This window comes from Balaenoptera acutorostrata, chromosome 13 (genome assembly GCF_949987535.1).
Source record: "Balaenoptera acutorostrata chromosome 13, mBalAcu1.1, whole genome shotgun sequence".
NCBI classification, from domain to species: domain Eukaryota; kingdom Metazoa; phylum Chordata; class Mammalia; order Artiodactyla; family Balaenopteridae; genus Balaenoptera; species Balaenoptera acutorostrata.
The window spans coordinates 45,390,492-45,417,663 of record NC_080076.1 but is presented as its reverse complement, the minus strand read 5'-3'; the positions used below and the strand labels follow the sequence as shown (position 1 = coordinate 45,417,663).

General features: G+C 37.8%; 1 protein-coding gene across 3 annotated transcripts in view; it reads right to left on the bottom strand.

The window, feature by feature from the left end:
• GAREM1 (GRB2 associated regulator of MAPK1 subtype 1) overlaps positions 1 to 27,172 on the bottom strand; it is a 211,107-nt gene that overhangs the window by 36,834 nt on the left and 147,101 nt on the right. For all 3 annotated transcript variants that reach the window (XM_007167049.2, XM_007167050.3, XM_007167051.2), the window contains one exon: positions 20,669 to 20,799. In XM_007167049.2, coding sequence (XP_007167111.2) covers positions 20,669 to 20,799 — 131 coding nt within the window. The remainder of the gene's footprint in view (positions 1 to 20,668; positions 20,800 to 27,172) is intronic.

The following is a 27,172-nucleotide window of genomic DNA, read 5'->3' as shown; positions in this document are numbered from 1 at the left end:
CCCAGGGATGCAAGGATTCTTCAAGATACATAAATCAATCAATGTGGTACACCATATTAACAAATTGAAGAATAAAAACCATATGATCATCTCAATACATGCAGAAAAAGCTTTTGACAAAATTCAACACCCATTTATGATAAAAACTCTCCAGGAAGTGGGCATAGAGGGAACCTACCTCAACATAATAAAGGCCAAATACGACAAACCCACAGCAAACATCATTCTCAATGGTGAAAAACTGAAAGCATTTCCTCTAAGATCAGAAACAAGAGAAGGATGTCCACTCTCGCCACTATTATTCAACATAGTTTTGGAAGTCCTAGCCATGGCAATCAGAGAAGAAAAAGAAATAAAAGGAATCCAAATTGGAAAAGAAGAAGAAAAACTGTCACTGTTTGCAGATGACATGATACTATACATAGAGAATCCTAAAGATGCCACCAGAAAACTCTAGAGCTAATCAATGAGTTCGGTAAAGTAGCAGGATACAAAATTAATGCACAGAAATCTCTTGCATTCCTATACGCTAATGATGAAAAATCTGAAAGAGAAAGTAAGGAAACAGTCCCATTTACCACTGCAAGAAGAAGAATAATATATCTAGGAATAAACCTACCTAGGGAGATAAAAGACCTATATGCAGAAAGCTATAAGACACTGTGAAAGAAATTAAAGATGATACCAACAGATGGAGAGATATACCATGTTCTTGGACTAGAAGAATCAACATTGTGAAAATGACTATACTACCCAAAGCAATCTATTGCAATCCAATAGATTCAATGGAATCCCCATCAAATTACCAATGGCATTTTTTTACAGAACTAGAACAAAAAAATCTTAAAATTTGTATGGAGACACAAAAGACCCCAAATAGCCAAAGCAGTCTTGAGGGAAAAAACCAGAGCTGGAGGAATCAGACTCCCTGACTTCAGACTATACTACAAAGCTACAGTAATCAAGACAATATGGTACTGGCACAAAAACAGAAATATAGATCAATGGAACAGGATAGAAAGCCCAGAGATAAACCAACGCACCTATGGTCAACTAATGTATGACAAAGGAGGCAAGGATATACAGTGGAGAAAAGACAGTCTCTTCAATAAGTGGCGCTGGGAAAACTGGACAGCTACATGTAAAAGAATGAAATTAGAACACTCCCTAACACCATACACAAAAATAAACTCAAAATGGATTAGAGACCTAAATGTAAGACCGGACACTATAAAACTCTTAGAGGAAAACATAGGAAGAACACTCTTTGACATAAATCACAGCAAGATCCTTTTTGATCCATCTACTAGAGTAATGGAAATAAAAACACAAATAAACAAATGGTACCTAATGAAACGTAAAAGCTTTTGCAAAGCAAAGGAAACTACAAACAAGACGAAAAGACAACCCTCAGAATGGGAGAAAATGTTTGCAAATGAGTCAACAGACAAAGGATTAATCTCCAAAATATATAAACAACTCATGCAGCTCAATATTAGAAAAACAAACAACCCAATCCAAAAATGGGCAGAAGACCTAAATAGACATTTCTCCAAAGAGGAGATACAGATGGCCAAGAAGCACATGAAAAGCTGCTCAACATCACTAATTATTAGAGAAATGCAAATCAAAACTACAATGAGGTATCACCTCACACCAGTTAGAATGGGCATCATCAGAAAATCTACAAACAACAAACGCTGGAGGGGGTGTGGAGAAAAGGGAACCCTCTTGCACTGTTGGTGGGAATGTAAATTGATACAGCCACTATGGAGAACAGTATGGAGGTTCCTTAAAAAACTAAAAATAGAATTACCATATGACCCAGCAATCCCACTACTGGGCATATACCCAGAGAAAACTATAATTCAAAAAGACACATGCACCCCAATGTTCATTGCTGCGCTATTTACAATATCCAGGTCATGGAAGCAACCTAAATGCCCATCAACAGACAAACGGATAAAGAAGATATGGTACATATATACAATGGAATATTACTCAGCCATAAAAAGGAATGAAATTGGGTCATTTGTAGAGACGTGGATGAATCTAGAGACTGTCATACAGAGTGAAGTAAGTCAGAAAGAGAAAAACAAATATTGTATATTAATGCATATATGTGGAACCTAGAAAAATGGTACAGATGAACCGGTTTGCAGGGCAGAAATAAGAGACACAGATGTAGAGAACAAATGTATGGACACCAAGGGGAGAAAGCAACAGGGGGTGGTGGTGGTGGTGTGATGAATTGGGAGATTGGGATTCACATGTATACACTGATGTGTATAAAATGGATGACTAATAAGAACCTGCTGTATAAAAAAATAAAATAAAATTCAAAAAACCCCCCCAAAACCCATGTGATCATCTCAATAGATGCAGAAAAAGCTTTTGACAAAATTCAACACCCATTTATCATAAAACTCTCCAGAAACTGGGTATAGAGGGAATATAACTCAAGATAATAAAGGCCATATATGATAAAGCTAGAGCTAGCATCATACTCAAATGGGGAAAAGATCAGGAACAAGACAAGGATGTCCACTCTCGCCACTTTTATTCAACATAGTTTTGGAAGTCCCTAGCTATGGCAATCAGAGAAGGAAAAAAAATAAAAGGAATCCAAATTGGAAAAGAAGAAGGAAAACTGTCACTGTTTGCAGATGACATGATAGTATACATAAAAAATCCTAAAGATGCTACCAGAAGACTACTAGAGATCATCAGTGAATTAGGTAAAGTTACAGGATACAAAATTAATACACATAAATCTGTTGCATTTCTATACACTAATAACAAAAGATCAGAAAAAGAAATTAAAGAAACAATCCCATTTACCATTGTAGCAAAAAGAATAAAATACCTAGGAATAAACCTATCTAAGAAGGCAAAAGACCTGTACTCTGAAACTGTAAGACACTGATGAAAGAAAGTGAAGATGATACAAACAGATGAAAAGGTATACCAGGTTCTTGGATTGGAAGAATCAATATTGTTAAAATGGCCATACCACCCAAGGCAATCTACAGATTCAATGCAATCCCTATCAATTTACCAGTGGCATTTTTCACAGAACTGAAACAAAAAAATCTTAAAATTTGTATGGAGACACAAAATAACCCAGATAGCCAAAGCAATCTTGAGACAGAAAAATGGAGCTGGAAGAATCAGGCTCCCTGACTTCATTCTATACTACAAAGCTACAGTCATCAAAACAGTACTGTACTGGCAGAAAAACAGAAATATAGATTAATGAAACAGGGTGGAAAGCCCAGAAATAAACCCATGTACCTATGGTCAATTAATCTATGACAAAGAAAGCAAGGCTATACAATGGAGGAAAGATGGTTTCTTCAATAAATGGTGCTGGGAAAATTGGACAGCTACATGTAAAAAAATGAAATTAGAACATCCTTTAACAACATATACAAAAATAAGCTCAAAATGGATTAAAGGCCTAAATGTAAGAGCAGATACTACAAAACTCTTAGAGGAAAACATAGGCAGAACACTCTTTGACATAAATCTCAGCAATATCTTTTATGATCCGCCTCCTAGAGTACTGGAAATAAAAACAAAAATAAACAACTGGGACCTAATTAAACTCAAAAGCTTTTGCACAGCAAAGGAAACCATAAACAAAATGAGAAAACAACCTACAGAATGGAAGAAAATATTTGCAAACAATGAGAGCGACAAGGGATTAGTCTCCAAATTTTACAAACAGCTCATGCGGCGTGACATAAAAAACAAAACAAAACAACCGAATCAAAAAATGGGCAGAAGACATAGACATTTCCCCAAAGAAGATATATAGATGGCCAAGAGGCACATGAAAAGATGCTCAATATCGCTAATTATTAGAGAGATGCAAGTCAAAACTACAATGAGGAACCACCTCACACCACTCAGAATGGCCGTCGTCAAAAAGTCTACAAACAATAAATGCTGGAGAGGGTGTGGAGAAAAGGGAACCCTCCTGCACCATTGGTGGGAATGTAAATTGGTGCAGCCACTATGGAGAACAGTATGGAGGTTCCTTAAGAAACTAAAAATGGAGCTACCATATGATCCACCAATCCCACTCCTGGGCATACATCCAGAGAAAATCATGGTTTGAAAGGATACATGCATCCCAATGTTCACCGCAGCGTTGTTCACAATAGGCAAGACATGGAAGCAACTTAAATGTCCATTGACAGATGAACAGATAAAGAAGAGGTGGTACATATATACATTGGAATACTACTCAGCAATTAAAAACAATGAAATAAAAAAAAAGAAAAAAAGAAATGAGTGTATCAGTGTATCTCAGATATATAAATACACATACAGTTTTATTGCTCTGCTTCTCACTGTAATTTATCCATTTTCCTGTGCATATACTCCATCAATTGTAATACTAACCTAACATATTCCATTATATATGGATATGCCTTAATTCATTTGACCAGTTCCTTATTGTTAGACAGATGGGATTTCCCAATTTTTAGCAAGTATAAATAGTAGTGCAGCAAACTGTTTTACACTTCAATTATTTCCTTAGGATAAAGTCTCAGAAGTAGAATTGCATGGACAAAGCTGTATATACGTGTGAAAGTTCTAATATGTGTTACCCATTGTACTTCATCAATGTTATACACAGACATATTTCTACTCTATGAAGTTATGTTTCCCCATACCCATGCTGAATAAATTTAATGTTTACCAATATTAAAAGTAAAGCATGCATCCTGCATTTATATATGTTTTATGTTGAATATGCTTGAATATTAGTATTGTGAATATTTTTTGGTATTTATTTATCAAGCTATTTAGAGTTTTTCCTCTGTGAATTGTCTACTTGTGTCCCTCACCCATTTTTCTGTTGTGATGGCTATCTTATTGATTACTATTTATGCAATGTGAATGTCATTTATGCTATACATTTTCCAATTTGTTGCTTGAATTTCAATTTTATGGCTTCTTTAAGTATTAAAGTTTTTTTCTATGCAGCATTTTCAAACATTTCCTTTGTGATTTCATTCTTGGGTGTTATGTGTCTACTTGTTGAGAAGATATAGATCAAGGTTCTGATCTAGGAGTGGTTTTGCCCCCCCCGCCAGGGGACATCTGACAGTGTCTTGAGACATTTTTGATGGCCATGACTGGGAGGGTGCTTACACCTAGTGGGTACAAACAAAGAATGGTGCTAAACATGTTACAAGGCACAGGACAGTCCTACAGCAAAGATTTATCCAGTCCAATTTTCACTGGTGCTCAGGTTGAGAAATGTTGATATCATTAACCAATATTTTCTTCTGGCATTTTGATGGTTTCATTTATTAAATATTTAACTTATTCAAATTTTTTTGGTGGATTATTTAAGGTAGGGATCTAACTTCAGTTTTTTAAATAGTTAACTGAGTGTCCAGTACATTTCCAAATAACCATCCCTTTCATCACTGATTTGAAGTGCCACTTTTATTATATATTAAATTTATAAAACACATAAACTCAAATATATACATATATTAGTATTTATTCAGGGGCCATTTTATCCTTATGACCTTTCTGCCTATTTTCCTATCATAACAATACTGTTTTAATTCCTATATCTTTATCATACATTTTGAGATCTGATAACAAAAGCCCTCACTTGTGGTTATTCTGACTCAAAGTTTTTAGATGCAAAGAAACAAGAGAAGCAAAGTCAAAAGTCAAATAACAGACTGACAGAAAATATTTCCAGTGTATATGACAGAAAAAGACCTAACATCCCTAATACATAAGCAGTTTTTAAAAAAGACCCCCAAACCTCCAGAAAAACAGAAAAGCCATGAAAAATCAATCCACTAAAAAGATGCATCTATGAAAAGATGTTCAACTTTTCTTATACTAACAGAAACGTAAACTATAATTATACCGAGATACCATTTCTCACCTAGAACACTGATAAATATTTAAAAGCTTGACACTGCCCTCAGTTGGTAAAGCTATGGGGAAACAGGCACTCTTGTTCATAGCTGGTGGAAATGCAAATAGTACAAGCCCGGTGGCAGGGAATTTGGCAATATCTAACCAAACTATTCATGCATTTATCCCTCCACCCAGCAATGCTACTTTTAGGAATTTACCCTGAAGACATTTCTCCAACCGTATGAAAATACCCATGTACAAGGTTATTCGTTGTAGCATAATTTGTATTTGTAAAATACTGGAACCTATTTCAATGCCCAAACATCGACAATTGATTGAATAAACTATGGTACACACACGAAATGATATTATGTGAAAACGAATGAGTACTGTTAGTTCAATGAATTGGTATGAAATAAATTCCAGGATATACTAAGTTAAAAAAAAAGCAAAGCACATGAAAATTTATATGGTATATTGCCTTTTTGTTTAAGAAAGAAGGAAAAGTTTGTGTGTGTGTGTGTGTGTGTGTGTGTATGTGTGTGTGTATATATATATATTTCTGCTTATTTTTTTTTAAGGAACACAAGAAAAATAAACCGGAAAACAATAAAATTGGTCACTTACAGGAGGGAGGGGAGGGAGGAAGGGACATGGGGGAGAGTGACACCTCTGTGAGTAAACCTTGCTATAGAGTTTTGTCTTTTAGGAAGTATGCTAATGGTCTATATATTCAAAAAGTAAAATAAAAGTTAACAAGAAATTAAAAAAAGAAAAAGCTGAATGCAAATGGAAACAGATGAACCCAACTGTATTTCAAATGAACAAACTAACAGCTCTGGGGACAGAGAAATAATCCAAGTAACTGTGGAACACTGACTATATACTACCAGTAGGGAAAAGAAAAGACCAACCAAGATTGTGTTCTTTTTAGTAGATTTGTTTTGTATAGGGGTATAGGTACAGTGATTCTCAAACAACTCTATGTGTATTGTAGGACTGAACAAATGAGTAAATGTGTCGATATTTTGGGAGCCAGTTTTCACTGCGGCAGGGGAGACAGAAGTATGGAATTGGGAAAGCAAGCAAGAACTCCACAGGGTTGGATTGGAATTGGAGGTATTAGTACCAACTCATAATTTGAAGAAACCACACACACACATACTACTTAGCTTTGTTCTTTCCAAGGGACCAGAAGCAAAGATTCCAACTATCACCAACTATACTTAGTGTCCAACTCATTCCCCATTAAAAGGAACTAGGGCTCCTGGGACAAATGACTGATTCTAGGGCTAGGGCAGGAAAGATACAAGATTAGCTTGGAACATTCTGTTGTGCCAGAGAGTAAAGAAGTGCTCATAAGGTGACGGGATCATGTCAAAAAGACAAAGGAGCCAGCCTGAACTAGCCCCCACTGGCTAAATCTGGGACAGTTTGAGTACCACAGTAAATGAAGACTGTAATGAATTATCTATTGAATAAAACAGGAATGTCTAAGTCCATATTGTTAACAAAAAGATGAATGAATGAAAAAAATGAATGGGGGAAAAGCTGACATGTAAAGAAGTGGTAGAATTGAAAAAATCATAATTTTGTATCATCTATTACAGTAAAGATTATACACTAGAATCATTAATTAATACTGAATTTATAGGAGAAGTTTGATTAAGGTAATAGATAATGTGCAAGGTCTTAAAATGTCATCCCCCAGAAGCTAATTAATTACCAGGGGAGGAAAAGTAATTGTAGAGGGTAGAAACTGGACACATCTTGACCAAGTGATAAAACTTAATATTACCAAAGAGAAGCATGTTCACGACACGCACCTCTGGTTGTGATTCCCTGAGAAGTTCAGGACCTCAATCACATAACATTCCACCTTAAAAGTGCATTCATTACTAGAATCTAATCATGAGGAAATATCAGAAAAACCCAAACTGAGAAATAGTCTATAAAATATCTGGTATGTATTCTTGAAAAACATCCATGTGATGAAAGACAAAGAAAGGTTGAAGAACTGTTCCAGATTAAAGTGAAATAAAGAGAAATGAAAAGTAAATGCCATACGTGATTCTGGAATGGATTCTGTACTGGAAGAAACAAAAATGCTATAAAGTACGACATTGGGACACTTGGCAAAGTTAGAATACAGACTGTAAATAAAAGTACTGTTATCAACGTACCGTGGTTACATAAGAAAATATCCTTATTCTTAGGAAATATACACTGATTATTAAGGGACAAAGGGCATAATGTATGCAATTGACTCTTGAATGGTTTAGAAAAACATAAATAAGTTATACATATGTACGTATATGCACATGCAGGCGTAGAGGATGATAAAACAAATGTGCAAAATGTTAACAGTTGGTGAATCTAAAGTGGTTAGGGAGATGTTATATTATTCTTGCAACAGTTCTTTAAGATTGAAATTATTTAAAAATAAAAACTTAAAAGAAAACATGACAATAGGAAATTTTAGATATTTTTGCCTATTTTTCCAGATGAACTTTAGAATCATCCTGTCCATGGTTTGCATTGGTAATTTTACCGGAAGTACACCTATATGGTGTTTTGACAAGAAGTAATATCATTATATTAGTATTTCCAAATAGGCACATGAAAACTCTCACCATTTATTCATATCTTTTATTTCCCTTATTAGTATTTAAACTTGCCTTTGTTATCAATCCCTGAACATTACTGTTTACTGTCTTGTTGAATATACTTTGTTGCTATTCTGTGTGTCCAGTAATCTTATTGTAATAGTTTTTCCCAGTTGATTCTCTTGGGATTCCTAGGTAATTATGTCTTATGCAGTCGAAAAATTTGTTTTCATTTTTAAAGTTTTCATCCTTTCTCCCCACAATAGAGTGGTGGTGGCGAGAGTGTGGTTTCACATTTTAATGTGAATATCATCTGTGTTTTAATATCAACTATGAGAAATTTGTTGGTTTGAAATGGATATTTTAAAAAATCGTATTAGTGATGTGTCTTTCCAATTCTAGTTTTCTAAAAGTTTCTACAATGAAATTAATTTTTTTTTTACCAAATGCTGTTTCTGTATCCAATAAGATAGTCATGTGTTTATTTTTCATTTTGATGTATGTATTTTATATTGTAATAGTAGATTCCCAAATAGTAAAACAACACTACATGCCCGAAAAAATCTCTACGTGATCATGGTGCACTTAAAAAAATATACTGCATGATTCTCCTTGATAGCATTTGATCTATGATTGAGGTATCTTAGTCACAGGTGAGATTAGTCTACAGTTTTATTATTACGTTATCTTTATCACATTTTAGTATTAGGCTTACATTAAGCCTGAAATGGAGTTTTTCTTTTATGTTAACAAAAAAGCATCTTGGGTCAAGTGACTGACATTGTTTATATTGCTTACTGAGTAGGAATCATTATGTCTTTAGAAAACTAGATAGTAAGAATCCTTGTAAATAATTTCTTACCCATTCTGGGTCATCTCTATATAATTTTAACCTTTGGGAAAAGGAGTTTGTCGATCAACATCAGTGCTATAAAAAACAAACAGTTCTGTTGTCTCTGGAGTGAAGGGAATCCCTCTGAAGGAGGCATTATCAGTACATAAATGGCAGCACAATATTGTTTTAACAGCAGTTCAGGCTCCTAAGGTTTAAAATCCATTTCAGCGGACTCAGATAAGTGTTATTATTATTATTTTTTAACAAGACCTCAACTTAGCTGTGTTTATTCTCAGACTCAGCATTCACCTGGACTTCTATATTGGAGTAAGTTTAGGAATTTAAATCAATTAATTAATACTAAATAAATAAAATTTAACTTTTTATTTGGAATAATTTCAGATTTGTAGAAAAGTTGCAAAGGCAGTACAGAGCATTCCTGTATACCCTTCACCTAGCTTCTCCTGTTAACATCTTACAAAACCACGGCACATTATCAAAGCTAAGAAATGAACATTGGTACAATCTATTAACTACAGTATAAGCTTTATTTGGATTTCACTAAATTTTTCCATGAATGTCCTTTTTCTGTTCCTGGACCAAACCAGGATACCACATTGCCTCTAGTCCTCTGTCCTGTGAGTTTCTTTATCTTGCCTTGTTTTTTATGACCTTGACAGTTTTGAAGAATATAGAAGAGGGTTTTCTTTTAAGCTAATATATCATTTATACATGACAGTACTTGGCACGTACTAAAGCTGACTGTCTTTTCCTACAGGACCTGTAGCTTCAAGGTTTCAGTTATTTTATTCTCCTGACTTTGGTCACCAAGGGTCCTTATGAAGATTCACTGGCTATTAATTTTAATTTTTGGTTTATCCCTTTTACTTCCAGCTGGCATCTAGTTAAGCTTATAATAACACAGATCAGAGGTGAGCAAACTACTGCCCATAGTCCAATTCTGGCCCACCACCTGACTTTGTAAATAAAGTTTTATTAGGACGCTGCTACGCCCATTTGTTTCTGCACGGTCTGTGGCTGCTTTCACTCTCCACTGGCCATGCTGAGTAGCTGCAACAGGGACTGTAAGGCCTGCAAACTCTAACCTAGTTACTCTTTGTGCGCCTTTACAGAAAAAGGTTGCTGACCCCTGGTATAGATGAATAAAAAGAACCATGTTCTTTGGCAATTAATTGGTACAATACTATTAAGGGTACAATACTAATAACTAATAACTAAACTACAAGCTGAGCTTGAATCTTGTTAACTATTAGGTGACCTCAGATGAAGTGTTTTACCTTTTTGAGCCTCAGTTTCCTCATCTGTAAAATGAGAACACCATCAGCTACTTCTCAAGCTTAACCAATGTAGGTAAACAACTTCCCACAGTGGTAAGCCCCCAGTAAGGGGAGACCATGATCGTTATTATTACTTTTATTAACAGTAATTCTGAAAAAGTTTTAATTCTTATAATTCTGCTTCACATTACCTTTCACATCTCTGTATTTTCATGTTATTTTCTATTTTCATGCACCACTGTTTTCAAGCCCAAACCGCTACCTTTAAGCATTATCCTTCCTTCTGTACTAAAGAATTGCTCAAGTTTTTATTGAATGTGTTATCCCAGAATAAAACTTAATGTCAGAATAGGGACTGAAATATCATTACAGTTATATCTCAAAGGAAGTGAACATATTGAAATGATTCAGAATACACTGTTTTAGGATAAACTGGTCTCCAAAATGCTCAGATGCATTGCTATACTTCCTTTTTATTGGAACTTTATAAAAAAAGTTGGCAGTTCATCCATTTGGACCAGAATGGAGACAAGGATGTTGAGAAAGGGTTCTCATGAGATTTGAGGAAACACACACATGTTCACTCACACAACAGACTGTTTCCAGTGAACATACAGGGAGCCAACAGTGCTTCTCAAACACGAAGGAATAACAAGAAGAAATGTCTCTTTCTAGCTTCTTTAAATTGGTACTTATTCTATTTTTCCTTATTTACTTTTATAAACATACACCTTCCAGAATGAAGAAATTATAGGTCTAGTGAGTACTGCACACCAAATGAGCTGAAAGAGAATGTCCACATAGTTTGTGAGACACGATTCACACAGATTAAACAGATCTAAATTATCTTCAGTAAATGTCACTCTCTGGGCGCACTCAACAGTTTTGTCTACATTTTCGTGTATGTCTGTACTTCTAAAGGAAGTTACTCCTACTCCCATACATAAAAATGCATAACATATGTGCGTACAATCTGTGGTTCCAGGCTTCCAACTCTGATGTCACCATTCACGCTGACAATTAGCTCTGCATATATTAGGAGACTAAGGTACCTACCAATCTTGCGGTCACTGTCAGTGACAGAGGAAGAAGCTCATAAATAAGTGTTCTTCCTTTGACGGTTGAGCCAGTCTCCTCTGGTTTCTACAGATGTGATTTATTTGCATAATTTCTTTCCTTTAAAAATTTTTTAATAGCAAAAGAAACAATGTGTTCTGTCTAAGTGCTTGGCTATGCGTGCCTGGTTAACATTTCCAGTTTCAATATTTCCTGAGAGGAAGTCATTCAAAGTGTGTTATCTAAACAACTCTAATAGGTCTAATCCAGGAAACTATCAGGGTTTTACTGTTCATAATAGCTTTCAGAATTAATACCCCAAGGTCAAGCAACATTTAAAAACACTGACATACAATTTTACACACACACACATATTCTCTCTCCCCACCTCTTCTGTTTCTCTCTGTCCCTGGCGACTGGCAACCTATTCCATAAGAATAGTTGTTTTAAAGATGAAACATGTAACAGAGGTTAAAATCTCAACTCTTGAAAAAAAAAAATCAGGATTGATCTGATTGACATTTGGTTAAATAGACAATATTGGATTAATATTAGACCATTTCCCCCCGAACTTCGATTTTTGTAACTCTTTCTTTCGGGAAAATGGCAGAAAATGAGAAAGGGCATGAAGAGTTAAGGTAAATGTCAATCCTGAGTGTTTTATTTTTTTAAACAGGAAATAGGGCAAGGATGACAAGTACAACGGCCATGATTTAATTTGTGACGGCGCAGCCGAGGGCTTGCCAACTGGTAGTTTTTCGGAGGAGGTCTTGAAACCTCAGATGACGAAAAAAGCACTGGGCTGTCTTCAAACACTGAAATAATTAGCCTCACCACTGTATCCAATTTTATCATTCTGAATGACTCTTGAAAATAAATGACATCTGACTCATGGTAAGGAAAAGATGAAATTTTTAAAAACTGGAAAATACAAATAAAAACTGGTTACTTCTAAATTCATTCACTCTTCATTTCTAAAATTCATTCTTACATCTGACAAAATTCAGGTTGCGCACGAATCGGTAATTTCTGATCTCTCTGAAATGTAGCCAAGAACAAGGTAGTGAACTAAAGGCCTCTGAGCAGCCAAAAAGATGTGACAGTAGGGCTTATGGAAAAGCCTTTAAGGACCTTAAGGGTACTTACTCCCATCTAACTAAAACTCTATCCAGCTTGGTTACCAGTTTCCACCCCACAGCTGAATAGAAGTGGAAATCAACACTGGAAATACGGACTGTTAAAGCAGGTATTCTAACAAACATAAGAGGCAACAAACAAACAATTTAAATGAGACCATAAAGCACATAATTCTCAGGGTTGTAGGGTCTCCCCATATAAAGGTAAAAGTCATACACATCAGGAGATGAGGATGAGTTTAAATTTTGTTCCAGTACTTCTCTTTTGGATGATAGAAAGTACAATACATTGTAAGAAACTGAAAGAAAATTACAGTCATTTTGGACAGGATTTTTGTTATAATTCACAGCTACCCCAAAAGCTGGCTACCTAGAACTACTCACGCTCTAAAGGCTCCACAGAGGTAGAAAATGCCAGAGCAAATGATCCTTATCCCATTTTGAAGAATCAGAAGAATAAAACACCTGTCTGACATCATTATAAACTTAACAGCATGAGGATTCCTTTTCTGAATGGTCAAGACAGAAACCAGGAATGGTATTTTAAACTAGGAATGATGTGACCACCGCGACTCAACTATACTCTTAGTATAAGAATAAAACAAAACAACCAAAGAACTCAGTCCCACTATTTTGTATTACTCTACAGGACGAACATAGGATGGCCCATGCACACAGAATAAAGTCTAGTCATACGCTGTTTTTGCCTTTTAAAAGACAAACGTGATCAGAAAGATGGCAGAGAGTAAAATAATATGACAAGAGTTAGAATCAAGAGCAGCCCAAACCCTTCCCATCAATGTATCTCCAAGGCCTTGTCTGTAGTGTGTTCTGTTAAAATGAGTCAAGGAAGTAACATGACATATGTTTAATTTGTTAACTATCTTAGGTATGGAAACAGTACAGTCTAACTGGCTGGCAGAGGGGGAAGATCTTTATTTTTTCTTCAGCACATTTTCAGATGGCAGCTTTAAAAAGGGGAATGAATATATTAAGACAAAAGGCACACAGATTGCCTCAAATCTACGGCTTGGGGGAAAAGCTGGCTGATTCTCAGTAAGTTAGAAGCCCTGGAAAAAATCCAAAGTTCAGCATCAAGTTGCAGGAATCATATTAAACTTTAGAACTCTTGTTATTTATTCAATGATGCATTTTGGCTACTTCCTTGTGTCTTTACCACTGCTTCAAGCAACAATGCAAGAACCAACCCATCTTGTTTCTCTGTGAATACTGGTTAATCCTTTAAAAAAATTCTGGGTTAATATGTTACAGTAGCATTTTTGAAGGGGTTCATTTTTGACATGTGCTATCTAATTAGAAACTGCACCACTGCTGATAGAAAACATCAAGTTAACTTGTAGGATTTTATTTCTGAAATATTGGCAACATACTCTGGAATGATGTAAGATCTAAAAATCGGCACATATAACATTCAGGAAGTTGCCAAATCCTGTGTGTCAGACCATAAGCATTTCAGAAATATGGAAGACGGAAGGATTTGGCTAGGCAATAATTATTGAGTATGTTTATTTAGATTTTTTAAAAAAGAAAATGAGTTTACCATGCAAGCTATCGTGTCAATGTGAAAGGATTTTCTAATCATAATCATGGGCCTTATCTCAAATCCACAGACAGAATATGAGGGAGTAAAAGGATGACTGGATTGAATTAGGGGACCTGGCTTCGCAGCTAAGTTGTTTTGTGGTTTTGTATGTATCAACGAAGTCGGCTGACATCTGTTTCTTAGTTTTCCTATTTATTAAGAGAAGGAGTAGGACGAGGCAATGTGTAAGGGCCTTTCCAGGTCTAACATTTGATGATTATCAAGACTCAGAGTCTATAAATTTCCTAGTCCTGCTGGATTATTTATAACAGCTTGTCACTTTATTCTTGGTCACGTTTCTCAGTATTGAGAAGCTCAGCTATCACTCAAGTTCTCTGAATCTTACACGATTTTTTTTCTCTATTATAAAAAGTTGATCCTGAGATGCTTCGCCCTACACTCCAGCAGCTTTGCCGTGAGACACTGCCACCCCTGCCAAACCCAGGCGCCAAAGCCAGTTAGCAGGAGCCGATGCGCAGGTGACAGGACTGTCAGCTGAGCTCTGACCCAGCCACAGGGTAATGGTTCTTACGAGGTCTGTGTGGGCTGAAGTGGTGACTACATTCCACATTTGGCCCAAATCTCACAGTTCCTGAGTGGGGCACTTTCCCCAGCTGAGACAATGCAAACTTGTTATTCTGCCTCCGGGGAAATCTATGCTGGAACAGCTGAAAGCTTGGACCTCACTAACTGGAACGAAAATAGCAACGTTATAGCATCCAGATTAGTGCATTTGGGCTCCCTAGGACTGGGGAGCGGTCATTTTAATGTAGAAAGCTTGTGCGTGAGGGCACTGAAGGCAGGAAGCCTCCTCCCCACTTTTTACGAGAGCTGCAAGCTACCCAGTGCCAAATCCAAGGCTGCCCTTTCTTCCCGCTCTCTCCGCAAATGTCACAGGAGAGACAGACTTACATCAAGACTTAATTTTTTAGTCGTTAGTTTGATGGCAGAAAATACACGTGTGGGAACACTTCTCATCACTACTGGGCTGGGTTTGAGAGGCTGGAAGACATGTAAAATAATTCACTAGGTACTGGCATAATAAGTCTCCAAAAAAGTATTTGAGGTGAAAGGGTATTCTGAAACAACACATATGTACTCTGTTCTAATATTCTGTCACAGAGTATAAAGTACTAAATAAAGAGTAAGTGAAATCATCTGTGCTGGGAAATTTTTTTAAAATGTGAAACTTCATTTAGTTGGATTTTATGTTTTGAATCAGGGGTTGGCAAACCTTTTCTTACAGGGCCAGAGAGTAATAATTTCAGGCTTGTGGGCCAGATGGTCTCTTTTGCAACTACCAGACTCTGCCGTTGTATCATGAAAGCAGCCACAGACAACACTAAGTGTAGGGGGATGGCTGTGTTCCAATAAAACCTTATTTGCAAGACAGGTGCCTTGCCCCAAGATTGTAGTTAGCCAGCCCCTACATGAGACACTTGCAAAGCACATGAATGCATTGCTTCATTTAACTCTCATGACAAATCTACGAGGTGGGTAGTATCACTCGCATTTTGTCCATTTTGCAGGTGAAGACACCTGGGGTCATATGACCTGCCCAAGGTCACAGTCAATGCCTGGAGCTGGTGTCTGACCTCAACTCTGAATCCAGAGCCTGAGCTACGATACACAGTCTGACATGCTCTTTAGATAACGGCGACTTGTTTAAAGAAAGAAGTCGGACTGAAAACTGTTGGTGCAGCTATTTTTCTTATTAAAGGGTAGAGGACTGAGCCTTCGGTTGGAATGACCAATTCAGAACTAAGACATCTTCTGACTTTGAAAGTAAACATGAGAGCAGAGATAGCTGATGAAAAATCTAAAAGAGGTAATTGAGAAAATGCCTATTACAGTTGAAAACAAATAGGTAGGAAAGCAGGTAAACAAAAACAAAATTCTTACCATGGAAACCAAAAACTGGATGTTATTAACAGAGGGAAAAAGTGGTGAATGAGGCAGGTGACTGCTGTTCTAAAAACATCGAATGCCATCAGCTTAGGAGGGATTGGAGGAAATGGACAAAATGATCAGCAAGAGGTTACCTGCCCACATATTCTTTCATTTTCTTGACCTTCTCGTCTTCCATTTTCTGTTCCTCCCACCTCAGTTGTTGCCTATTTAGATTTGAAAAGCAGCTACTCCTATCATTTCCTATATTACTGCCTCAAGTTTAATTTCAAGGACTTCACACTCTACCACTCTCCTATTTTGCACATCACTTCCTTAAACAAATTCACATCAGAAGTTCCTTAACCCTGTCAGGATCTCCAATTTTCATTGGGGTTACACGTCTTGTATCCATGGCTCATTGCTACCTGCCACTCCAGGGCACTTCATCTGTGCCTCTGCTTATCTCTGTTACACTCCCTGGTAGAACCCAACTCTGACTATATACCCAACTCTCCAGCTGAAGATGGCTGGAAGAAAAAAAAGGTTAGTGCTGAGTAATCTCACTTGAAATTTACTTTGACAAAACCGTGGGACCACCTTACTATACTTCCCTGGTTAACTGTTTTCTGGGTCTCTGAGCTGATTATTATTTCCTTCCTCTCAAAGCTTCTAAAGGCTCCCATTTTGCTAAACTTAATGGTTAGTTCCCAGTGCTTATCTAACTCAATCACTAAGCATTTGACACAATTGCCCATTCTTCTTTGAAACGCTATTGTCATTTGGCTGCGGGGATACCACGTGCTCTGCTGTCTTTCTATCTGCTACTCCTGTCTGTCTCCTCTAGACCCCAGTGCTGGAATGCTCCAGGGCTCAGTCCTCAGATCTCCTCTCTTAGTCTAGACGCTAGGTTAGAGTTTCTCAACCTTGGCATTCTGGACGTTTTCACTTGGTAATGCTTTGCTGGGGGGCTGTCCTGCGCACTGTAGGATGTTTATCAGCACCCCTGTCCTCTATTCACTAGACACCAGTAGCACCCACCCCTTCCCCAAGCTGTGACAATCAAAATTGTATCCAAACATTGTCAAATGTCCCTGGGGGGGGTGGGGTGGGGGGATCACCCTTGGTTGAGATGTAGGCGAACTCAGCTAGCCCCGTGACTTCAAATGCCACCTAGGAGCTGATAAGCCCCAAATATATATTATACCCCAAGCCAGACCCTGCCCCAAGCTCCGGACTTGTATATCCAAATGTCTTCTCTATTGCTTTATTTGGAGGTAGTGTTTGTATTTGCTTATTTATTCCCTGCCTCCCCAATAGAATGTAATCTCCAGTCTTCAGTATTTACCCCCAGTGCCTAGAACAGGGTGGGCCATGTAGTAGGTGCTCAAAATATATTTGCTGCTTAAAGAATTAAACATTTACCATATATTAACTCATTTCACGCAGTTAATCAATGATGGGACAATTGGCAGATCATTTTTTAACACATCAAGTCATCTTCTAAAGACATATTTTCTTTAAATCAAGATAAAAGGAATACATTATTTTGAAATAAATGTGTAAATAGTACTAATACTATCCGTTAAATTTTACATAAAATTTTGCTATAGTCTTGAAAATAACAAAACTAATTCTTTCAATACTTTTGTTTTACTCTGTATTCTTATCGTGCTTCATTTCAATTTGCACTTGTAACTATATATGAATATATGTGCATAAATGTATATTTCTTTATTTCAAATAATAATTGTGCCTTTTGACTATCATGATGCCAGTTAGCTGCCAATTCTTAACTGTAAGTCATTTCTAGAGTTGTTTAGCCTCTTGGTCTAATTTACACTGTATCTGAAGCAGAGAGAAGAGGATGAATTTTCCAAGGAGGTTTGAATTCTCCTATTTTGTAAAAAATTGCTTCCTGGATAATAGTTATGTTTATATAATATTTCATATTACATTATATTTAACAATATTTGTAACAGCTATATTTATAAATAGGTTGTACTGTTTTTCATTTTTTCTCTCCCTCTCCAGGAGAAGTAATAACCAAGCATAGCACTTCCTTGCCCCCAGTTAGGTCTCACATTAAGCTCTGCATATATGTTCACGCACATTATAATCAATTTTTAAAGAAGACCATGGCATCCAACATTTTCTTTTAAAATCCAGGCCTCTTTCCCCCAAATCTCCTTAGTTTTATTTATTTACGTGGGTGTTTACTCACTAAGCACACAGACTTTTGTGTATATCTCTATGTAAATTTCTTGAGGTTCCTTTATCGAGTCTTCTTAGAATAGAATTGAAAGACGTCTTAATGATTAGCGCAGGCTGGACGTGATGACATCTTACAACTTTATGAGTGATAGACTAGAGGTATTAAATATTTATGTATGCATAGCACAGAACTCAACCCAAATCCAACCAGCTCTATGGATGCTATAAGCTTCTACTCCATACACTTATCTGTAATATCCACAATTACACTGACATATTTTAAAAAGTGTTCAGATTGAAAGGATTTTCTGTTTGGCCTCATTTCAGTGGGGAGTCCAACTGACTTTTTTTATTTTGCTTTTTAAAAAAATTGTGGTAAAATATACATAACATGAAATTTACCATCTTAACCGTTTTTAAGTATACAGGTCAGTAGTGTTAAGTACATTCACACTGTTGTGCTAAACTTTTAAATGACATCTCTATTATATACATTTGAATCAATATAGCCAATCATGGTATTCTGTGGGGAAAAAAAACCCCTATCAAAATGTATTAGTTTCAGTATTATTTTTTCATTCATTGCTGGTTCAATACAAATTCACAAACAAACAGCTCTTAGAGGCATCTTTTAAAAGTCTTTCATGTAACCAATATGCCACCAAAGACTGAATATTAGATTTTAATACTTGAGGAAATTTAAAAAATCATAAAAAAATTTTATGCTTGATTTCTCATCATTTATCAGCAAATGAAATGTTTCAGAAGAGAGTTCTGCAGTATTACCTTTGCTTTCTAAACAAAATTTTTTTCATTTAGTTAATTCTAAACGTAAGTTTTAAGGAGAGATTTAAATCAAGACACTAATGAAATAGGATTTGATTAACTTCTGGCCAACGAATCTTGGAAAGTTTAAAAATGAACACTTTCTCACAAATCTTCAATGTAAACAAATACAAGCTGTCTTGATGACTCACAGCCCGGGCCACTGAAGGAGTTAAAAATTATAAATATTCTGAACATAAGCATAATTTGGTTAGTAAAGAACTTTACTAAATACAAAATCATTTTAATAATAAAACTAAAGGAAGTAGATTATGGCAGCTGTGTTTTAGAACTGGAGGAAAGAATGACTTAGCCAATTCAATGGGCCACTTCTCCACTAAGGAAGCTGTCTTGGGCATCTCCCCCCTTCCTGGGAGTGTGGGTGGAGTGACCCACCTGTAAAGACACTTGCGTTCTTGGGCCAAGATACCATGTAGTCTGTTTTTCACATAGAGTGGATTTCCAGGAAACCGGCATCTGCCCCCTAAATCTTGAAATATTCAGAGAACAGTGACTCAGTTGGACTTCCTGCTGAAATGAGGTTAAACAGAAAATCCTTTCAACGTGAACACTTTCTCAAATGAGTCAGTGTAATCGTGGATGTGGCTGAAGAAAGTGCAGTGGGTTTGCAGGCTGAAAGGAGGCTGGACCTGGTTGGTGGCATCGCTTCTCTGGTTAGCCCCTCCTCTAACCAGACTCTCATCGAGGAGCTCATTCACTGTGTAGGAGGGGACAGAACTGTCCCTTTAAGAATGCAAAACCAACACAGCACAGTAAACACTATTCAGCTTTCCTCTGACGAACAAGGTTCAATAAGTACCTATTGGGCAATATTCGATACATCAATTTTCCCTCCTTTGTAGACTGATATAGACAGAATGAATACATGTTGATGTCAGGGCATGCTCTGGAAGTCCCTCTTTCTCTCAATAAGTGTTTGGTATTAGATTTACCATATGCCTTTTGCTTGCTCTTACAAGTAGAGCATCTAGCCTCACAGAAGATGTGGCCAAAAAATGGTTACATCTTAGGGAATAAAGTCCAAATTTTAAAAAAGGAAAATAACTTTTGATCTGCCTTCACAGTTATTCTAGCCAAAGATAATGCTAACTAAGTGTAGTAACCTTTGGGGTGGGGGTCAGCTCAGCTACAGCACAGTTCTTATAAGACCAGTTTTGGCCATTGACACCAACTCATTAGGAAGATGGAACCTCCTAAGAGGCACAGACGAGCACTTACTGTGTACACAGCAACCTGAAAGCTAAATGATCTTAGTGAGGATAAATCTTTGGTTCTTTCAGAACTACCTTCACGTTGAATGTTATTTCCTCCATGACGTACACGCGTTCAGGAAATGCTTTAGCCACCTCCTCCACACTGTTGAAATATTGCACTGGCTCCTTTATATCTCGGTCTTGTTCCAGCAGCTTGAATTGCCCTGAAATACGTGATAAACGGAAGAGATATGAGATGTTTACGCTGGACAGCTGTCACCGTGGCGACAGCATCCCCTTTCCTTACTCCCACTCTTCTCTGTCAAAGGCTTTCTGAGCATTATCATTTAAAAAAAGAAAAAGTTACCGTGGCAAAAGGTTTTCTTGAACTAGGATATTTCTTTAAAAATCAGCTTAAAAATGAAAGCAAACATATTTTTTCTTTTTTTGCTTACTTTCAGAGTTTATTACCAGAGGATCAATAACAAATTTGATGGATGCTTACTTGTAATGTAAACTCGACATTGAAAACTTAATGTGTTATATAAATGGTTGCTCATGTTGTTTGTAACAGTAAGTCACGCTGTCATTTAGTTGTAATAATGCCCCCCCCCCATACATTATATTCTAAAACCAAGGCCGAGTGGCCTGGGGGAACTGATTTTTTTTAAATTAGTATTTTTTAAATGTGCAATGGAATAAAATAATACGTGGACCCTCAGCTTTCACAGATATCCTTGGTTTCAACAGTACGTGGGCGATGCTGAGGGCTCAGGAGCTGCTATAATTTGTAATTATATAGTTTGGCTGCGGCACACGCGTGGGGCTTGAGACCAAGGGGCCTGGGGCGGGGGCTGGGAGCAGCCCCCTTGCAGCGAGTGAGCCACTCGGCATCTGAAGCAGCACGTAGCTTCCATCTTTCCTTTTTACTACCACGTGTGAAATTCACGAGAGTAGAATATACTACCAAAGTATCCATAATTTGGGGGATTTCTGAAGAACTCTGAACATATTCCTAAAAATGTCAAGTCTCTATTGTGCTGCTTGGACGTTTTTGGTATTTGTGATACTGCTGCCACATTCTAGAGGAGCTGCTTTCGGCTTAGAATAAAAGACCATATACAATCAAGTCCATGACGCCATGTTTCTTCGTGGTCATTTTCTGAACACTGTTTACAATGTAACACTTGAGAAACTTGAAAAGGAATGAAAAGCTATTATGAGGCAGATCTCTCTGCATGCGTCCACGGGGCGTCCGTCAGGCAGAAACAGGGAAACTTTTCATACTTTCAACACATTTGCCTTAAAGCATCTATTAGGTGGAGGCATCATTCTAGATGCTGGAGATAAATCAATCAAGAGACCAGATAAAAACCTCTGTCCTTCTGAAGCTTATGCTGAAGTGGGAGACAGAGGATAAATACAATCAATCAGTAGAATATATGTCAGAAGGTGAGAAGTACCATTAAAAACAGGGTGAGGGGGGTTGGAGAGTGCAGGGCGGCCAGAGTAGGCATGGCTGAGACAGTGACTTTGATGTAGCTGGGCAGTGAGTTCTTAGAATTCTAAGCACACGCAACAGTCTACACAGAAACCCTCAGGCAGATGGGTTGGCATGCTGTGGCTGGAGTGGGGTGAGTAGAAACTAAGAAGGAAGAGAAAGAAAGTCAGAGAAATAACAGGTGGTTTAGATTGGCCACAGCTTTGCAGAACTGTGGTTCTTCATCTGAGTGCGATGGGGAGCTACCTGGGGGGTCTAAGTGGAGAAGAGGTGATTTAACCAGTGTTACAGAAGAATCATTCTAGTTGCCGTGTTGAGGACACGCTGTAAAGGTGCCAGGCGTAGAAGCCCAGACACCAGTTAGGAGGGCCCTGCAATCATCCAGGTATGAGACGGCCGGGGTTTGGAAGCAGTGAGGAATCTGGCCTGAGCGGCTGAGGAATGGAGCTGCCACTAACTGAGATGGGCAGGTCTGGAGGGGTAAGATGAGGAGGTAAGGTCAGGAATTCAGTCTGGACAGGTTAAGTCTATTAGACATAGAAACGGAGATATCCCGAAAACTCTTCGATGGATACGTAAGTGTGGAGGTCAGGAGAAAGGTCTGGCTGGAAATAATAACTCTGGGCGCCACTGGCACATGGGTGATATTTAAAGCCATGACACTTTAATGATGACAACCACAGTCTCAAGAGTAGACCGAGAAAAGGTCCAAGGTTTCAGTTCTGGGAGACTAAGGACTGGCCAGGAAAATAAGAGAAAAATCCAGAAGTGCTACATTCTAGAAGCCAGGTGATTCGAGTGCCTCAAGGGGAAGGAGGGGGAGTGATGTCAAATGCTGCGTACAGGACTGTGAAACGAGACTGAGAACTGTTGGATTTAGCAGCTTGTATTTCACTGGGGATTTTGATACGAGCAGTGGAATAGCTGGGCCAAAGCTTGATTGAACCTGAGAGCCTGAGAAAGGAGAGCTGGGAATAACAAGAATGGACAGCAGGTGATGCTTCGGGGAGTTCTGTGATGAGGGGAGAAGAGACACTGAGTAGTAGCTAAAGGGAGGAAGTGGGATGGGGCCTGGAGAGTGCTTTTGTTTCCTTAATATGATGGGAGAAGTACCAGCATCTTTGATGCTGATGGGAATGACGCACAGATGATAAGCAGGATTACTGGAGCACATCCTTGAGGAGATGGGGGGACATCAGAGTGGAGGCGCTGGCCTTCAACAGGAGTTCATCTGCGGCAGGTTCAGTGGGAGCTGGGGGAAGCTCCCTCTTATTGCTTCAGTATTTCCAGCAACAGTGGGAAGGAAGGCATCAGTTTGAGAATAAAGTTGAGAGAAGAGGTGTTGGAGGTTAAGGAAAGAGGAGAAGATTGTAAAAAGTCCAGTGAGAATGAATACCATAATATGTCTGGTGGGCAGCCCTAAGTCCCCACTTGAGGTTAATGGTCATCATTTGAAAGTGAAACCAAACAGTCTAGTTGTGTGTTTTCCTCTAGCCAATGTCTGACGCACAGGGGCTGGCGTGAAGCAGGTAGAGATTTGGATTCAGCCAATTGCCAAGTGAGTATGAGACGTGAAAGAGGGACAAAGCAGGCAGGATGTATGCAAGGGAGTTCATGGTGCTTGAGCTGAACCCAACATCTTGGGAGGGAGGGAAGAGGATGAAAATAATCATGGGATCAACGGATGGCAGGAGTTGATTTCCGTGCCCTGGAGGAGTGAGCTCGAGAACCAGGCAGAGGAGAGAGGTCAGAGAGTGGTATGTATGCGACTGAGATCACGGAGGGATGCAGCTATTGGTGATGTTGTTTGTGGTCAAGGGGGCGACCATGGGAGGTAAGCATTGTGGTGGTGAGAAGCTAAAGGAACTGAGAAGCCAGGGGTATCAAATGAATCATACAGGTAAGCACTGAAATCTCCAAGGGTGAGGAGAGAAGCACTGCTGGGGAGAAAGGCAGTGAGCCAGGAGTGAGAATCATGGAGAAATGAGGGAGGAATCCTAGGCTTGGTAGGTGAATGTACCAACGATGGGGGAGCAGGGGATGCTGTCTGATGACAAGAGATTTACAGCTGAGTTTTTAGGGAGCAGTGAAGGTCAGGGTAGCAAAGAAGACCATAGAGACACTTATATCCTCTCAACTCCGGGGCAAAAAAAAAAGTAGAGCTACCACCTGAGAGGCCTTCAGGGAAGCAGTGTTTTCAGGGCATGTGCAGATTTGGGTTTTAACAAAATGAAAGTAATTTCAGAGGAGGGTTTAAGGATGTAGGGATTTTGCTAGTGATGAACCTTGATGGAAGCGTTTTCAAGAGTTAAAGGGTAGGTGATGAGGACAAAATAGAGGATGCACCTAGACATAACAGCTCTTGTACCTTTTAGAAGAATGTAGAGGGATGAACAACACATTTGAAAATACAAAATACGTTGGATTGTACCTTTTTCATAAAAAACAATTTTTAAAAAAATCAAAAAGATTATGGCAATCTCAATACTACTTATTTAAACAAATTCTGCCAAATTAAACTTTTCATTTGTCATTATTCTACTTAGTCTATGTACAAATTTTTAGTAACTATGGTTTATCTACAGTTTTATACTCTGTTTCTTTCTGTATTTTCCTACATTTTCCCACGTGATGACACTTAGCATACTTGCAAAGCACTTAATAATGGATTTAACTATTTTTCTATTCTTACATGGTCAGTCTGAGTTTGGCTGGTGCCTAATGTAAGTGGGAACTCTGCCATGTACACATTTTATGATACGGGCAAATTACTAATCCGTCTGAGCCTTGCTTCCTTGCCTGTGAAGTGGGGACACTTCATAGGGCTGCTGTGGGGATTAAGTGAGCTGATGCAAAGTACTCAGCACAAGTAGCCATTCAGCAACTCTCGGCTCCCTTCCCTCTTCTCAAGATGCAAAGAGATTTTCTTTTGTCTTCTGGCTCACATTTTGGGGATAAATTTTCTAGCGTGAGGTTATTAAGTCAAAGAATAATACACAATTCCTTATGTTTACCATGCACGGCTATATTTTTTTCCAAAATACCAGAACTAATTTATATTTCTATGAATAGGCTACATGCCTCCTAGTTGGGGCACAATCTTGCCAGCACTGAGTATTTTTTCAATTAGACAATTCAATGCATATTAAAAAGCATCTCTTTCCTGTATTAATCTGCATCTCTTTGAAGATCAGTGAAGTTAAACATTTGAGTTTTTCTTGTACAAACGACTGTACAAATATATAATAAATATATTTGACATAGCCTACATTTCTTTTCACTTCTAGAGACATCTAAGGGCCTGTTGGATATTTATACTTGGAAGTCCCATTAGCACCAAATTCAACATGTCTAAAGTCAGGGAAGCACAATGCCTTGCATGCAATAGGTACTTAATAAATGTGTACTAAATATAGTCCTGGAAGTGGCAAACAATGAAGCAATGCATAAGTAATTGCAGGTTTTCAAAGTTATAAATAAAAGGTGAACTACATTACTATATACAAGGTTTGTTTCTGAACTACAGATGAATGTTTTCACTCAACAGAGAAAGAAAGCAATGGTGTACTTAAAAATCATTCAAATCTGAATAATGTACAGAACCTCAAGACATATTTTTCAGGGACCAATCCAACCAAAGAATAGATTAGATAAGCAACTGCAACTATCTTCCAGGATGAAACAATCTTTCAGCATCAGGATGTAATACACAAGGGGAAAAAAGTAGTCACCAGTGAGCAAGAGTTCAAATTTATAGGTCCATTTGGTGGGAATACCCAGAATCATCTGAGAGAGACATCAGATATTTGCCAACAATTCCAATTACCTGCAACTGTAATTTATATTTTCTAATTTGTTAGCAGAATAACAAAATAAATTGTAGATTTGGAACCTGAGCCAAGTCAAGCTACCATCACTAAACCAAGTATAGTTTATGAAAGTCTACAAATTATCTTTCCACGAGTATGAAATAGTTTAACTTATTTTAAAATTTTGATCAATATTTTAGAAAAATTTTCCTAAGGCAGGGGGCAGGGGGATCTATATGCATGCCAAGTGGTCTGTAGATGTACAATCTCTGAGCTAACAGATTACCCGAAAGCTACATGCCTATACTAAATTCCATTCTGTCCCTTCAGAAAGGCATTCACAAGTCAAGGATGTGTCACCAAATCCTAACACTTTCACATCAAATGAGACATAACCCTACAGAATAGTGCTGCCTCATAGAAATACAATGCAAGCCACACATGCAATTATGTGTTTTACGATGGCCACAGTAAAAAAGTAAAAAGAGGTTAAATTTATTGTCATAATATGGTTTTATCTAAACCAATACATCTAAATTCAATATAAGAATCATTAATTAAATTTTTTCCACATTAAGTCTTTTAAATCCCATGTAGGTTTTACACTTGTGGCACACCTCTGTTCACACTACCCTCATTACAAGCGCTCAACAGCCCGCGTGGCTAGTGGTTGCTATATCCATGTGGGTATAGAACATCTCTGCCTTCTCTTAAGACTGGCTGCAGGTACTGTTCACGTCCTTAAAAAAGATCATGTGATGGAAGACCTCCTGACAAAATAGGATGTTTCATCTCATGAAATAACAGCTTCAGAACGCTTATATTTTCCTTTCCTTGCTCTGTTTGTCGTGATCGCTGATATTCTGGTTCAAAGAACAGAGCCTGGGTTTCTTGATATAAATCACCTCTATCCCCTTAACACCGTTTTTCTTCTCTTTCAATGTGGGCGCTCGTTCTTCAAGCATTCTTCAGTTATTTTTCTCTTGTGTCTGAGATCTCTTACTGTTGGCAGCCTCAAATATATTCTGGCATATGAACCAAATGAATAATCCTATCTGGTGTGGCTGTGATGTTAATAGTAGAGCTGTACAAATTCTAACCTTCTAGTCTCACCTGTGTTTGTCATCTCAGGAAAGATGGACAGGGAAGACCTCAGAAGCACGCGCATGGGAGCACTGACCAGAATCTATTCTCAGAATGATGAACATACACAGATGAAAGAATAAGAATAAAAACAAAGTAGCAGCTAAATATGACCAAATGTTTTCACATCTGAACATACTGTAC